This window comes from Trichogramma pretiosum, unplaced genomic scaffold (assembly GCF_000599845.2).
Source record: "Trichogramma pretiosum strain Unisexual culture from Peru unplaced genomic scaffold, Tpre_2.0 scaffold42, whole genome shotgun sequence".
In the NCBI taxonomy this organism is placed as follows: Eukaryota; Metazoa; Arthropoda; class Insecta; order Hymenoptera; family Trichogrammatidae; genus Trichogramma; species Trichogramma pretiosum.
In genome coordinates, this window is record NW_019641653.1 from 1,140,976 (window position 1) to 1,155,740 (window position 14,765).

A 14,765-nucleotide genomic window follows, 5' to 3' on the forward strand; every position below is an offset into this window, starting at 1 on the left:
CTTGGTTTAGTCAAAAGACTTGTATATGATATTTTCATTTTTCTACCCCAACTCCAACTTTCTGCTTCCCGCTTCTGCCGCTAGGTGGTGACGGAGCTGAAAGCACGTGTCCGCAAACGAGAGATCTCCGCGAGAGCTTATAAAGCAAAACTGCCTAACTCGGAGTAGCAAACACGTTTCTCATCACAAAATGAAACTCCTACATTCAGCAATCTCATATACCTCTTAGCTGCTTAGCCCTTCGCTGCTCTTCCTTCCTTCCGAGCTTTTACCTTCGTAGGCAAATTTGTCGGAAATGGATCGTATCGTCTCGAAAATCAAAAAGGCTCTATTCCACTCAATTTTGCACCTTCCGGAATTTTCTGAAATTATTAAAAGTACGGGTTATTGAAAGAAATTCGAGACATTTTATGATTAATATTTTTTTCCAATATTTACTGGCGGAGTTCTATCAACATTTTTCTATTTTGCACCCATTGCCATAAATTAATGTCGGTGAGTCTCAAATTCATCCCCGTCGCTAGATCTAGCACGTCCAATGCGACCACAAGCAGCGAATCAACGTCTATGGGCAAGCGATACACTCGAGAGTGTAGCTAAATGGAAGAAAAAAAAGGAGTAAAGTCATTGTCAACAGAGGCATTCAAAGAACCTACTCATTAGCGTTTTTGTCTTTTTTTTATTAAACCGAAAAGTAAGTTTTACTAGTCGGTAATACATTTTATTTTAATTTTTTTTACAATTTAATTTTTTGTTATGTATTCTACGTTTTTTCCAAGAGGATGTCGAGCTCATCAAAACCACGTTGAGGAGGAGTTTCGACGAGATCTACACCAAAAATATATTGGAGTACGAGCTCTTCAACGCCCTGCTGACGATCGTTCGGAGGAGGGAATTTTACGGCACAACCATCAAATGATTTATAAGTAATATATTCATTTTTAATGTAAACTTTTTTATTAAACATCTTCTGTGTTTTACAGAGAGAGATGTCAGAGATAAATTCAACTATCATTATGGAAGGACTTATGAAACTTTAAGAGACGGAACGAGGAGTTACTTTTTTATCGACGATCGAAGTTCAGTCCACAGATTATTAACTATCAATATGTAACGAATAATGTTAAATTTTATTTAAAATATAAATACATGTTTTGTGTGTTGTAATATTGTCAATTGACAAATACCTAGGAATGAATAAATTTTGTAAAATTGATAAAAAATATCATTCAAAATCTTTATTCACAATAAAATTTAGACATTACATTATTCAAGAATATAAGATGCCCTGTTTTGAGTTTGCTAAGCCATTGATAACTAAGCTTAGCACATAAAAACTCGATGACACTTGGATATACAGGGATAGAAAAGGAAAAGAGAGAAAAAACTGCTGCCAATTCATTGGTACACAGCTTTCTCATAAAAAAATTATCGCTCCTACTTCAGACCATTCCTTTTTTGAAGAGATGAACTTATGAGTATCGATGTATAATCATAAAACTTTATTCATCTTATTGCACACATGCAAAGGCCCAACATCGTGATAATGATAGCCACCAAGACCATCAGCGCGACCACGAGGGTTGATTGCATCTGGGAGGACGCGTCAGCCAAGCTGGCAGTGAAAATTTCTTGGATCTCGCTCTTTGAGGCTGGACTAGACGGTTCCACCTGACGGTGAACCAGACCACCAGCTGTTGAGCTTGCTTCTTCGGGGTTTTCAGTTGGTGCTTCAGTTGGTGTCTCAGTTGGTGTCTCAGTTGGTGTCTCAGTTGGGTTTTCTGTTGGTTCAGCAGCTGCGTCAACATCTGTGGTGGGAATCGCGTTTTGTTCCATTGCTTCGCCTGCTGGTAATGCCCTGGCACATGCAGTTAATGCCACCAAAAGGAATAAAATCTTCATTGATCTCATAGTTATCTGCACAAATTTAAACTTTATTAGTTAATATAGAAAATGTCAATAGAATCCCTACGGAAGTTCATCGCCACTCTAATTCTTAAAAACTCTTTAAAACTCTTTAAAAGTCTAAATAAGTCTTTAAAATTCTTATAAATGTTCAGATTTCGTACCATGATTTTTAAGAGTTAATAAAACTTTATAAGAGGTTTGAATGATATAAATAAATTTTAAAAATTTATTTGAAACCTGATATTTTGTATCCGAAATATTCAGACGGTTAAGGCAATTGCTCATTTAATTTAAAAAAATTGTTTACAAGTGACAATAATTGTTATAAAGATTTATTAAGATTTATTAGGAGTTATTAAGAGTTATTGAGAGTTATTGAGAGTTATTAAGTGTTGATAATAGTTTTCAATATTTTGAAAGACTTTTTTGATCAAAATCCAAGCTCGCCAAAAGTCATGGTGGAAAAACTATTCGAGCATCAAGTGTACGAAATCCGAACTCTTGTAAGACTTTTTAAGACTTCTTAGACTTTATAAAACTTTCTCATGAGATAAATTTAAGCTGAAATAGTAAAACACAAAAACTCCGTTAGTCGAATGAACTGATCCTTGATTTACCACATATTTTTTTCTTCACAATACTCGAATCAAAACATTACATAGAAATTTGCTTTTAAACTACACTCGAAACACTCAAGTAAAAAATTATTTCATTAAATTTTTTAGCGTTAATTTATTAAAAAATTTGACCACAAACACTGACATTTTTCTAAATTAATGAAAGTATGATAAATTGAGAATTACTTTTTACGGGAAACAACTTCCGAACGAGTATACCCACAGGAATAAGAACTTACGAGGCGTTATCAATGGTTCGCAGCTCTCTTATGAAGAAAACGAAGCAAGTAAGCGCCGAGATTTGTTAAATTCACTTCGTACAGACGACCCGAAAGTAATAGTCGACAGTAATAAAATTAAAAATAATCTTATCGAATTTGACGCACCGAAATTTTATGTGTCTACGTAGAGTAAATTTTAACTGTAAGGAAGCTTTTGAAGCTTTTTAAAAATATGATACTTTATCTTCTCAAATCATCGCAAATCATTACCACGTATTCTCATTTAATCGAGAGGTCAAAACTCGAATTATCGAGCTTCACCATATATATGTCGAACGTATACAAAATGTAAAAATAATTGTTTACACCTAAAATTATTGTCGTTTATTGTTAAAGTTTATTTAAATTGAGAATTTATGCAAACATATTTCGATACGGGGTCATTGTACGAATCGAACCCTTATCAATCCTAAATAAATTAATTTACTATGCACAGTAACTGAATTCATATCGTTGATTTGTCTGTGACTCTTAATTTCTCAATAAAAAGCCAAAAATAACACAAAAGAAGCATTGGCAGCGATTCACATTATCGACACGAAAAAAGCACGAAAAAAATTCTATCGCGTGTCGAATTGTCATTAATAGAATAGCATCGCGCGGGCTCACACTTTTAGCACTCGATGAATTTTACGAAAAAAAAACAGCAGATCTAAGTTCACGAGTATAAAGATTCGTAACGATACAGACAAGCAGTACTTGATTAGACTCGATTTTATTGATGCGATGACGCACTGTACACATTTTATATTATATGACGCGCGTGCTCATTTTGAAAAATTGTCGGGCAATAATAATCACGATATGGCACATACTTTCTTAAGACAGACATCCGTAATAGAGAAGATTGAGGATTGATCTATTGACGTTTAAAATGCTATGTATCGCTTAAAATATTTTTTTTAACTAAATTTTATGTAGGAATATTTTATGCAAATCGATCATTTCATTTTAGCAAAAAAATGATGCGTGGAGGCAGCAGCTAGCTGATGCTTATATAAATATAATAATTTGGTTTTATAACTATAATTTCTCGACGTTAGATATTATAGTCTTCCAATCAATATAAGATTTGAAACGAATGAGTTTGCGACCAAAAAATTACAATAGATTCTTTGTGTACAAAATTTTCATGAAATGCGGGCTTGCTACTGTGAAGAAATTAGATTCTTTATATTTCCGAGGAGAAAGTATTTTATAAAGCAATCGGTTGATTCTCCTGAAATCTGCTTTATTGAGTGTTGAATATGAAAAAATTGTGGAAACTTTTTTTACATTGAACGGCGAAAACTAGTATACCTTCTTTTAAACCATACAATATGAGTAATCGTTGAATCTGGGGCCTTGAGATTTTGTTTTTCGAAAATTAGGTTCAGTTTTATGCTCGACTATTTTATCTTTATCGCTCTTTATCGATGATGAAAAGCCAATTGTGAATGATGGAAATTTTAGGGCAATTTGGCGCATGAGAGTCAAGTGTGGCGATAAAAATTTAAAAAAACACGTCAAATCTGCACCTTTAAATGCTAAAACACCAGCCCAACGATTTAGAAGGAAATTATAGATATTTGTGGCGCTATAATAAATAAAAAAAAAACTGTGAGTTATATAAACGAGGCTACAGTATTTTCAATTCTCGCCGATGAAACTGCGGATATCTCAGGTTATGAGCAAATAACCGTATGTATACGATACATAAAAAAAGTAACAATTGCTACATTGCTGTTGAGGATTTTTTTAGGATTTGTCCGTTTAGAGCACGCAACAAGCGAATTTATAGCTAATGCAATTTTAGATTATTTACGCAAAATAGGTCTAAATTGCGAAAATATTGTTGGACAAAAATATTACGGAGCTGCAGCAATGACAGGATCAACAAAAGGCGTGCAAGCACATATTAAAGGAGCGAAAGCGATGTTACTTGCGACGATGAAGTAAGTTCAGCTTACGCTGTATATCGTATACAGAACGTATACTCATAAGGGTGGTCCACTTTTTCGAAAATTTATTGTATCTCGGGGGATCCATCGGAATCGGAAAGTTTGAGGTTTAGAATGAATTTTCCCGTAAACTAAAACTCAAAAAAATGATTTTAGATGGTGTCGATAGATTTTTGAAGTTTAAAAACGTGCTCCAAAAAAGAAGCAAAATCGGGCTATCATTCGATTTATTTCAAACTCTGTTTAGAGTGTAAAAATAATCTTGACAATACATTTTCTCATGTGTTTTTGTCTGCAGAATCGAATGCCGTAGTCAGTTTTGACCTAGGAGTACAATTTCCTACAAAAAAATATACTTTTTCGATCGTTCTTTTTCGCTAATTCCGCAAAGTTTATTTTCGAGCGAGTGGCAAATGAACAGAAAAATTCTAAAAAATTTTTAGACACCACCAAAATTTAAGGATTTTTATGACAAATCCAATGGTGTAAATTAGTATACACTTTGAAATTATTTTAATGCAGAAAAATACAACTTTATCCCAAAAAACGACATTACGAAAAATGGAAAAATCGAAAAGTGCATTAGTTTCTTCCAGGAAATGGCTGAGTAGAATCAACTATGGAAAAAATTCCATGAAACTATCTGATAGGTTTTTTTCTGACCTTTGCAACGCCGGTTTCAGAAGTTAAAAATTCGCAAGATTCGCTGATTTTTAGCTTAAATTCTGCTTCGCTGGTTTTTTAATGAATAGAGCTTGCTCAGAATTATTGAATTTTAAGCTTAAAAAATGCATCGTGCAAAAATAGCTGTATCTCAGCGAATCTTGCGAATTTTTTACTTCTAAAACCGGCGTTCGAAAGGTGAGAAAAAAACCTATCAAATACCTTTATGGAATTTTTTCCATAGTTGATTCTACTTAGCCATTTCCTGGAAGAAACTAATACACTTTTCGATTTTTCAATTTTTCGTAACATCGTTTTTTGGGATAAAGTTGTACTTTTCTGCATTAAAATAATTTCAAAGTGTATACTTATATATACCATTGGATTCGTCATAAAAATCCCTAAATTTTGGTGGTGTCTAAAAATTTTCTAGATTTATTCTGTTCATTTGCCACTCGCTCGAAAATGAACTTTGCGGAATTAGCGAAAAAGAACGATCGAAAAAGTATATTTTTTTGTAGGAAATTGTACTCCTAGGTCAAAACTGACTACGGCATTCGATTCTGCAGACAAAAACACATGAGAAAATGTATTGTCAAGATTATTTTTACACTCTAAACAGAGTTTGAAATAAATCGAATGATAGCCCGATTTTGCTTCTTTAATACTCATGCCTTGTGCAGGATCCAGCGCAATCTCATTATAAATTATATTGCTGTTTTGCTAATTGCCAAAATCAATATTGAAAATAAATAAAACTTTTATTATATCATCTAGCGCGTCGCGTTTTTTTTCTTTTTTTTTTTTTTAACGCAACAATATTATTATCAAACGCTGATAAATCATATGATAAATGAAAGAGAAGAATATGTAAAAAATACATGTTAAAATAACTAAGCAAAAACTACGTAATCAACAAAGCTATCTTGTAATATTAGTTTTTTTTTGCCTCTTGACTTCAGGTTCACCCGATTTAGTATCATTTTCATCTACCACTGAAGTCGAATAAGATTCGACTATTAGACTAAGCTCTTTTTCATCCACGTCCTCGTCGAAGAAGATTCTACAAACAAAAATAAAATAAAATTAATTACAATTATCTAAGTGTAAAGTTATAATTTTATTTATAAAATATTCCTCCGGGCTACAATAAACGGAGAGTTTATTACTATTTTGCTTTTCGTCTCTAAGATCTGATTGATATTTTTCGCAAATTAATCGAAGACTTGATTTTATTTTGCAAATATTAAATATAATAGCTTAACAATATATTAATTATTTTAGTTATCTTTACTTTACATACATACATTACATTCATACATACATATACGGGATATTCCACAACAGGTGTTTCAGGCCAAAAAATGAAGTTGAAACTAACCATTTACTCTTCAAAAACACAATGAAAAATGAAAATTCTGAACATCACAACCCCCTAGGTCCAACCTTTATGGATCTACAGGGTTCAAAGTTGGATTTTCATGTTTTGAGGATATTCTGCTTGTTACTCTGCACCGTGTTGGCCTGCAACACCTGTTGTGGAATAGCCCATACATACATACATGCTTACCTATACTTACTTATAGAATTCTTACCTGTAGTTTTCACATTAAACATCAAAATGAGAATAAACATCAAAAGATTGAAAATTATTTTTAATTTTTTTTAGGATTCGAAGCCTACGTAAAGAACAATTTTTGGCACTTGAAATCAAAATTTCAAAACATTTATGTAGGACGTAGGACATTACGGAAAATTCTACGTGGAAGCACTTTTTTTATTAAGGTCATAAAATAATTATAAAAAGAAAAATCATACAAAGAAAAAATTTCTTACCCTACAAATTGGTAGTGAGCGACAAAAATATTTTTCTTTTGAAAAAATTACAAAAGGCATCATTTGATTACTTATCTGATATAACTGATCATGTCACACAATAAAAATTTTAAAATATTTATAAATAATGTATAATTATTATGTATTGTTGTATAATAATATTATTCAAATTATAAATAAAATTATAAATAAAAATTATTCAAATTTATATGCTATTTTGTAACATGCGCGCTCAGCGGCAACTAGTACATAAATAATACACGCGACAATTTTCAACTATCGGTAATAGAAGATCACAGCACTAGGAAAAGTTAGCGCCCTTTATTTCCACGTCGGTTATTGATTCTTATTATACCATGTGCGGGTGGTGAGATGGATAATGCAAAGCAAACGATATTTCGCGAAATTCATGAAAATGTAACAGCGAAATATAAAACGAAAGAAGTTTTATCTTCTCTGCTTCGGTATAAAAGAGGGAGCGAGAGAGATGTGCTCCCTATTGCTCCACTATGCAAAGATTCGCAATCAAGTTTTGCAAAAATTCGCAAACGTTTATTAGGAGTTCATCACGGTCTAAGAGGAGAGCGCCGATATCGCTCATCAATTTCCAATATAGCAATGTCTTACGCATCTTCGATGACGAATGGCAAATGTTTCGCGAAATTCGCGAGCGCGTACCAGGCAAACACGATAGCGGAACAAGTATATACAGTACTTATATAAAGGGGCAGCGGCAACATTATATTATGACTAACATCGCTGCCTGTGTACGTGCGGTGGAGGCTCAAACGGTCTTTATACATTTATCTAATCAAGGAGCGCACGCGCTTCAGACTGGCGCGAGGTGCTTCTCCCGCGCCGGGGCTCGTGAGTTGCGGCTTAGCAAATAGCCAGTTTTGCGAAATCCGCACATGTGTATCAGGAGCGCAGAATCGTGCGAGGGGGCTACGAACGATCGAGTGGTGGAAAAATAGGGGCCATTTCATGTAAGCGACAATATACTCGTATGCAATTGCGAATGTATAGTCGAAACTGCATGTGCCTCCACCTCTTGCGCATGACCGATGACGAAAAGCACGCGCAAAGTTTTGCGAATTTCGCCAATGACGATCGGGATATCAGAAGCGATGAAGGTGTGGCGTCAGCAGCGGCAGCATCACACTACTGACTGACTCGTGGTCATAAACGCGCTAGCTGTGGTAGTCGTAACTCGTAAACGTAGATCCCGCAAACGCGAGAGCGCGAAACTTAAATTTTTATCATTTCGTGTATGCTGGATCTATTGAAATGCAACATATTTTAAATGGGTTTTCTCAATATCAGTGATATGGCTTTAGAAGAAAAGACTAACATTTTTTGCGGCGTTTCTTGATGAGCATATTCTCCCTTCACGAATATATTATAAATTCTTAGATAGAATCATTTCTAACAGATTTTTAGTCAGGATTGAATTGAAAATAAACAACTATATGTCTTAATGTGTGTACTTGTCGCGTTACATTATTTTCACTATAATTAATTCTTCTACATATACAAATTTTGCAAAATTCAATCAAAACAAGAAGTATTTGAAAACATATGCCAAGTATTGAACATTGTGATTTCACCTGCAGCATCTGCGAATACTGTCGGAACTGTGACTGTTTTTGGCCGTATGGGAGCTGACGTAGCGTCCGCAACGCGCGCAGAAGTCTACCGCATAAACATACAACGCCAGCTGCCTCGATAAGAAAGCTGCTGAACAGAGAGTACACATCTCAGTCGTCACTTGCCACCTCATCGCAATGTTGATCGACGATTGTTAGAATTTTTTATTAATTACGACGCTCGTCCTTGCGGGTGAACTAATATCGTCCCTTCGTTCGACTCGGTTCGTTGCTTATTGTTTCGGATAATAATCAAAGACTTCCAACATGTTTAACAAGTTATCGGCTTTCTGCCTGCTGCTGCTGTTTGTCGTGCAAGCGCAATGTATTATGTGGTACTTGGAGCCAAATACGCGTAAGTGTATTCGAGAAGAAATCCAAGGCAAGGTACCTGTCACCGGCGAGTACAAAGTCTCGGAGGTTCCCGGCCAGAAGGTCAACTTTGTGGTGAGTCTGGCTTGCATCGACCAAAGGAGTTATGCGCCCGCGAATTGTGTATTAACCTGCAATATGCTCGCTTCCAGCAACATTGCTAAACGATATTTTGACAATGAAAATTTTCCCTTATTGACTTTTTGTAAGAACAAATAATTTGCGGTAATTAAATTGTTTAATTTTACCTTTAGACTCAAGATTCAAAAGGACATATCCTTGCCCAAAAGGAAGATGTTCAACATGACAAAGTTTCTAAATTTACATTTGTCACTGAAACATATGATACTTTTGAGATTTGTTTCTCATCTCATGTGCCACAACGTATGTACTCTGATTCATTTTCAACAAATTTTATTTTTGAAAAATATATTTTTTTAAACAAACTAAATTTGTGGTTCTTGCTTTCAGATCAAAGGGGTATGAGGCAAGAAGTATCTCTCACTGTCAAGAAAGGTATTGAAGCCAAAAGTTACGAAGGTGTAAGTTAAAAAGACATCTTTTACCATTTTTAATTATTCCTACATTATTTTCAATTTTCTGTATACAATTTTCTTTAAATACATTATTTCTTTTATGTGGCTTTTTTGGACAAGCAGGTTTTGGTAAAGTTCTTATAGTTTTGAGTGCAGTTTTAAAGGCATGATCTCCCGTATAACACCATTCAATTATTTCTTTATAGTATTCACAAGTATAAGCATTGTTTTGAGTTAAATTCATGTATAAAAAATTATAATGAGTTATTAAATATTTTATTTGATGCATGATAGATGCAACATTTATTTATCAGTGATCAATCATTTGGTCATTAATTCATAAATTTAGAGGTAGAGCAATTATGAAAAGCTATTAACATTATTTATGACTATTTATTACAGTCCAAAGCTTTTATTTTATGAGTGAAATTGAACATAATGAAAATCTAGTAATAATTATTGTAATACAACTTTTTTTCCTTGCTTAGATTGGAGAAGCTGCAAAACTGAAGCCCATAGAAGTAGAACTTAAAAAACTGGAAGATTTATCTGAAGCTATTGTCCAAGATTTCGCTAGAATGCGTAAAAATGAAGAAGAAATGAGAGATACTAATGGTAATTCAACTTTAACGAATATTTAAAATTATGAATACTTTTAATTGATTTATATCACATGTTAATTTATAAATATGTTACAGAGGCAACTAATTCCAGAGTCTTATTCTTCAGTATATTTTCCATGATCTGCTTGTTAGGCTTAGCCACATGGCAAGTATTTTACTTGAGACGTTTCTTCAGGGCAAAGAAGCTGATTGAGTAAAAACTCTATTCTGTGTCTCATACATCTATACTGCAGCTAGGGTTGCAAATGTACATAAAATAAATGATTTGTTGAATCGAATGAGCTGAGTGGAATAAAAGAATTCTTGCTTCTTTCTCAAGGTGCAAAGTGAATGAGAATATTTTTTTTATTAACTTGTATATTAATAGATTTAGTATTGATACACAATACAAATTAATTACAAATCTTTAATGCACTTTGTTAAACATTTTCATAATTATGATTAAATATGATTAATTATAAAATTATCAATAAACTTTTAAATTTCATTTAATGTTTCTTTCATGAAAGTCTACTTTTTATATCTTAATCATAGAGTCTAATTGTAGAAATACTTCAGCACCTTAATGCTTAAAAACGTCAGCTAGTCTGGTAACGTGCAATGCAGACATCTTACAATATATTACGCTAAATCGGTGTATTTTCTATGACTACCTAACCTAAATTTCCTCGTATATTTTTAAATTTAACTAGATCATTTATAAATTAAAAAATAAAAAATGACAGAAGCCAGAAGTATTATATCTAGCAGAGACAGAGATTGTTGGGGCTGCAGATTAGTTAGTGGTTCCGGACTCATTGGTGCCGGACTTTACATACTTTATCATGCGAGGGGTATGACAAAAGTTGCCGGAAAATCTATCATGTTTACAGCAGGTGGAGGTAAAATTTTCACGACAATTCAGTCATTAGTTATAGTTAAATATTTTGATAAAATTTATAAGTCGGACAATTTTTTTGCAGCATCGATGGCAATTGGTTTAGCTAGAATTTTCGATTTCCCTCCCTTTCGACAGAAATACGAAGTAGCGGAGAACTGATATTTTTTGAATATTTAAAAAAAAATTTTGCTCTTGACTTGACTTTTACGTTGACTTAATTACAGTTATATTTTACCAAGTGTGAAATAATTTTAATACCAGCAATATGTAAATATATATTATTTTTAGAGTTTCACATTAAAAAAAAACATTGTAAATAGTAAATAAAATTTAAAAATATGTTAATAACAAATGAAAAACATTTATCTATCACCTGATGTGAACTCCTAATAATCCTTATGATGTTAGCTCCTAGCAATGTTAATATACTATTGTAGAATAACCTGTGTGATGTGTCATAATAGAAGGAGGGGGAAGCAATAACATGCCATATGAATTTTGCTATTTCATGAACAAAACTCAGCAGACTCGAGCTTATTCCGCATGGTTTTCGAGCAAGGGCTGATGTTGCACTATTGAACATCGCAATTTTGGTCAGTCATTGTTTGAAATGACTCAGAGGTTGTAAAATTTTACGCAAGCTTCTGCGAGATTTTCATATGTATAAATACTGTCAACGTTGTAGCCAAATCATTCAGTTGCTGTTTCATTGATATAACAAGGACGTTCTAATCGTAAGTGCTAAAGAGTCATTGGTGAAGACCTGTAAATAGATCCGAGTGACAATCTGACAGGGTTTGTTTTTACTTTTCAGACCTGGTTAAAATGGAGTTGCCACATTTAGGTGAGCACTGCGATGTCAAAACTTGCAATCGTTTGGACTTTTTACCAATAAAGTGTGACGCTTGTGAAAAGATGTTTTGCGGAGATCATATGTCGTATGCAAATCATAACTGTCCTAGTGCTCATAAAAAAGATGTTCAAGTACCAGTTTGTCCAATGTGCAATGCTCCAGTACCATCCAAGAGGGGTGATCCACCAGATTATGCTGTAAGCATGCACTTGGACAATGAATGTGGATCAGGGTACAAAGACCGTAGAAGAAGAATTTTTACAAATAAATGCTCTAAGAAAGGATGTAAAGTCAAAGAATTAATTCCAGTATTGTGCAAAGATTGTAGTTATAATTATTGCTTGGGTCATAGACATCCCACTGATCATTCCTGTATAGGACGTGATCAAGCAATGAGAGAAAAAAGACTCGAAGCTATTGAAAAGATGGAATTGAATAAAAGAAGAAGTGGAAATAAAAATACTAAAGATTTGCTTCGTGGAGTGCAAGGTACTTTAAATGAAGATGAAGCATTTGCTGCAGCTCTTCAAGCTTCTATTAATGAACAAGAGGGAAGACCAGCAGAGTGTTCAGCATGGAAAAATCAAAACAAATGTCAATTATCATGAATATTAGTTATAAAATTTTGATTTCTGCTAATAGGCAGAATATATAACGCTTGGGTACTGAACATTGGACTCTGATAATTTGAAGTTGTCTAGAATTCATCAATTAAAATATCTTATCTACTTATAAATTTTTATAAATATAAAATTGATGAACTTCAATTTTAATATGTTTAAATTTATACAGTTAAACAAAAATCTTATATGTAAATATATTCACTAACTGGTGCTTAAGTGATTATTCTGGAAAAAGTAATTATCCATGTGCTATTTTTCCTATTTTATAAAATTTACATAAAAAAATTCTTCCTATATTATAATAAATTTTAATGTTTAATTAATGCACAATTTCTAATTTTAAGCACAATCTAAAAAAAATTGTTATACAAAGTATGAAATACAAATATTTCACTGATTTTGTTAATATAGATTAAAAAATATTTTTATATTTTACTAGAGGAAATCAACTTCAAAAGTTGTTAAGTGTGATACATTTTGACCAAGGCAATTTTTGAATTGTACATTCCAAATGAATTTTCAGCTTAAATTTCAAGTTTATCTATTAATAAAAACAACAAAACTTTACCAAACTCTTTGCTTTATTTGATTTTTGAATCTTATGAATCATAAGACCTCAAAATTATTTTTCATGATTTATAAAAATGCACACACGCATTAAATACACAATTAAATATTTAGTTCTAATATTAATTTCATATAAAAAGTTCGATATCACATGAAATATTTAAATATACTTGAGAAAACTGTTATCGGTGATTTTTAAAGAGATATATTAATTTGATGTATTAAATTAATAATTCAATATTTTGTTCTATATTTTAGTATAATTAAATTTGAGCAGCTGAGATTTTTGAAATTCATTGAGCAACAGAAAAAACAAAAATTTACGTATTATATTATGAATTAATTTATGTACCGACTTTACCTAATTTAGTATCAGTTTTTGGATCAGCTGTTATTGTTTGTACACTTACAATAGCCTCATTGATTTTTGTTTGGAGGTCTCTCAGATCTTGAATATATAACAAACTTAAAATTGTAACTGCCTTATTCAAGAAAGGATCCTTGACTTTAAATCCAGCATTAGTGTCCATTATAGGGAAAGGTTGGCCAGTAACAATAACTGAACCTGGATTTTTTACAGCTTCTTCATTTAATCTCTTGCAAATAAACTTGGAGCATGCTTCAAGAGTTATTAAATGATTAGGGTGCTGTGGTATGTTCAATAATTTGGCTAATTCACTAACTCCTTTCTTAAAATCTTCACTTTGAACTGAAATTAAAATGTTAAAGTTTAGGATTTTAAAAATATGTTATTTTTTTATGTAAAATTATATTTACAATCAAGATTATCTAAGGGATTAGTTGATTTAACTACTGGCTGATCACTTTTCTTTTTGGTGCCCTTTATTGGCCTGTATGTATCACCTAGAAACAACAATAATAATGAGCATGTTTATTCAAAACGAAACAAAAAATTATAAATTAATACTCACGATTATCTTCATACTCTAAACGTATAGCCAAACCCACTAACCATTCCACCTTATCCAATGGGGTCTCAAACTGTGGACAACCAACATCTTCTAAATATTTTTCATATGTAGCAGGCCATTGTTGAGATTCAATATCTAATATCGCTCCTCTGTCATCGATTTTGTAATGTCGAATTTTTTGATTTTCAAGCCAACTTACTAACTTCTTAACATGTTGTAAATCTAGTAGAATCAAATGAATAATAATTTATTCAACCACTAAATTTGATGCTCAAAATATATCTAAAATTTAAAATATTTACCATTAGCGTCGACTTTATCGTATTCTTCATACTCTAGAGCTTGCAATCTTCTTTTAAACATTGCTGGCTCTTCTGAAGACAAAGTTTTTTTTAATCAAAGTTCAATTGATATGCAACTGACAGATGCAGTACCTACACTCTTATGTACCGGCTACCTACAATTTATAGTACTTTGTCAATTTCTTC

The 14,765-nt window shown here is 32.6% G+C and overlaps 5 protein-coding genes across 6 annotated transcripts; 3 read left to right on the forward strand and 2 right to left on the reverse strand.

Annotated features, from left to right (window-relative positions):
* Positions 1 to 1,506: 1,506 nt before the first annotated feature.
* On the reverse strand, positions 1,507 to 1,911 carry LOC106651802 (endoglucanase-like). Its single transcript, XM_014370469.1, has one exon. The coding sequence runs from the start codon at positions 1,909 to 1,911 to the stop codon at positions 1,507 to 1,509; it is 405 nt and encodes a 134-aa protein (XP_014225955.1).
* Positions 1,912 to 8,941: 7,030 nt separating this feature from the next.
* Positions 8,942 to 10,753, forward strand: LOC106651857 (transmembrane emp24 domain-containing protein bai). Of its 2 annotated transcripts, XM_023460101.1 has the most exons (5): positions 8,946 to 9,338; positions 9,518 to 9,647; positions 9,735 to 9,805; positions 10,288 to 10,414; positions 10,498 to 10,753. In XM_023460101.1, exons 1-5 carry the CDS (start codon positions 9,159 to 9,161, stop codon positions 10,617 to 10,619), a joined length of 630 nt encoding a protein of 209 aa, XP_023315869.1. In that variant the 5' UTR covers positions 8,946 to 9,158; the 3' UTR covers positions 10,620 to 10,753. The 2 variants fall into 2 exon arrangements, with proteins under 2 accessions (XP_023315868.1, XP_023315869.1); XM_023460100.1 differs by having other exon boundaries at positions 8,942 to 9,338; positions 9,518 to 9,805.
* Positions 10,754 to 10,830: 77 nt separating this feature from the next.
* LOC111693919 lies at positions 10,831 to 11,595 on the forward strand. The gene is made up of 2 exons (XM_023460102.1): positions 10,831 to 11,303; positions 11,385 to 11,595. Exons 1-2 carry the CDS (start codon positions 11,141 to 11,143, stop codon positions 11,459 to 11,461), a joined length of 240 nt encoding a protein of 79 aa, XP_023315870.1. The 5' UTR covers positions 10,831 to 11,140; the 3' UTR covers positions 11,462 to 11,595.
* Positions 11,596 to 11,804: 209 nt separating this feature from the next.
* LOC106651874 (AN1-type zinc finger protein 2A-like) lies at positions 11,805 to 13,104 on the forward strand. Its single transcript, XM_014370564.2, has 2 exons — positions 11,805 to 12,036; positions 12,117 to 13,104. The coding sequence occupies exon 2, from the start codon at positions 12,128 to 12,130 to the stop codon at positions 12,761 to 12,763; it is 636 nt and encodes a 211-aa protein (XP_014226050.1). The 5' UTR covers positions 11,805 to 12,036; positions 12,117 to 12,127; the 3' UTR covers positions 12,764 to 13,104.
* Positions 13,105 to 13,482: 378 nt separating this feature from the next.
* Positions 13,483 to 14,765, reverse strand: LOC106651869 (RNA transcription, translation and transport factor protein). The gene is made up of 5 exons (XM_014370557.2): positions 14,739 to 14,765; positions 14,580 to 14,651; positions 14,278 to 14,499; positions 14,123 to 14,209; positions 13,483 to 14,054 (listed from the first exon to the last, which is right to left on the reverse strand). The coding sequence occupies exons 2-5, from the start codon at positions 14,638 to 14,640 to the stop codon at positions 13,690 to 13,692; spliced, it is 735 nt and encodes a 244-aa protein (XP_014226043.1). The 5' UTR covers positions 14,641 to 14,651; positions 14,739 to 14,765; the 3' UTR covers positions 13,483 to 13,689.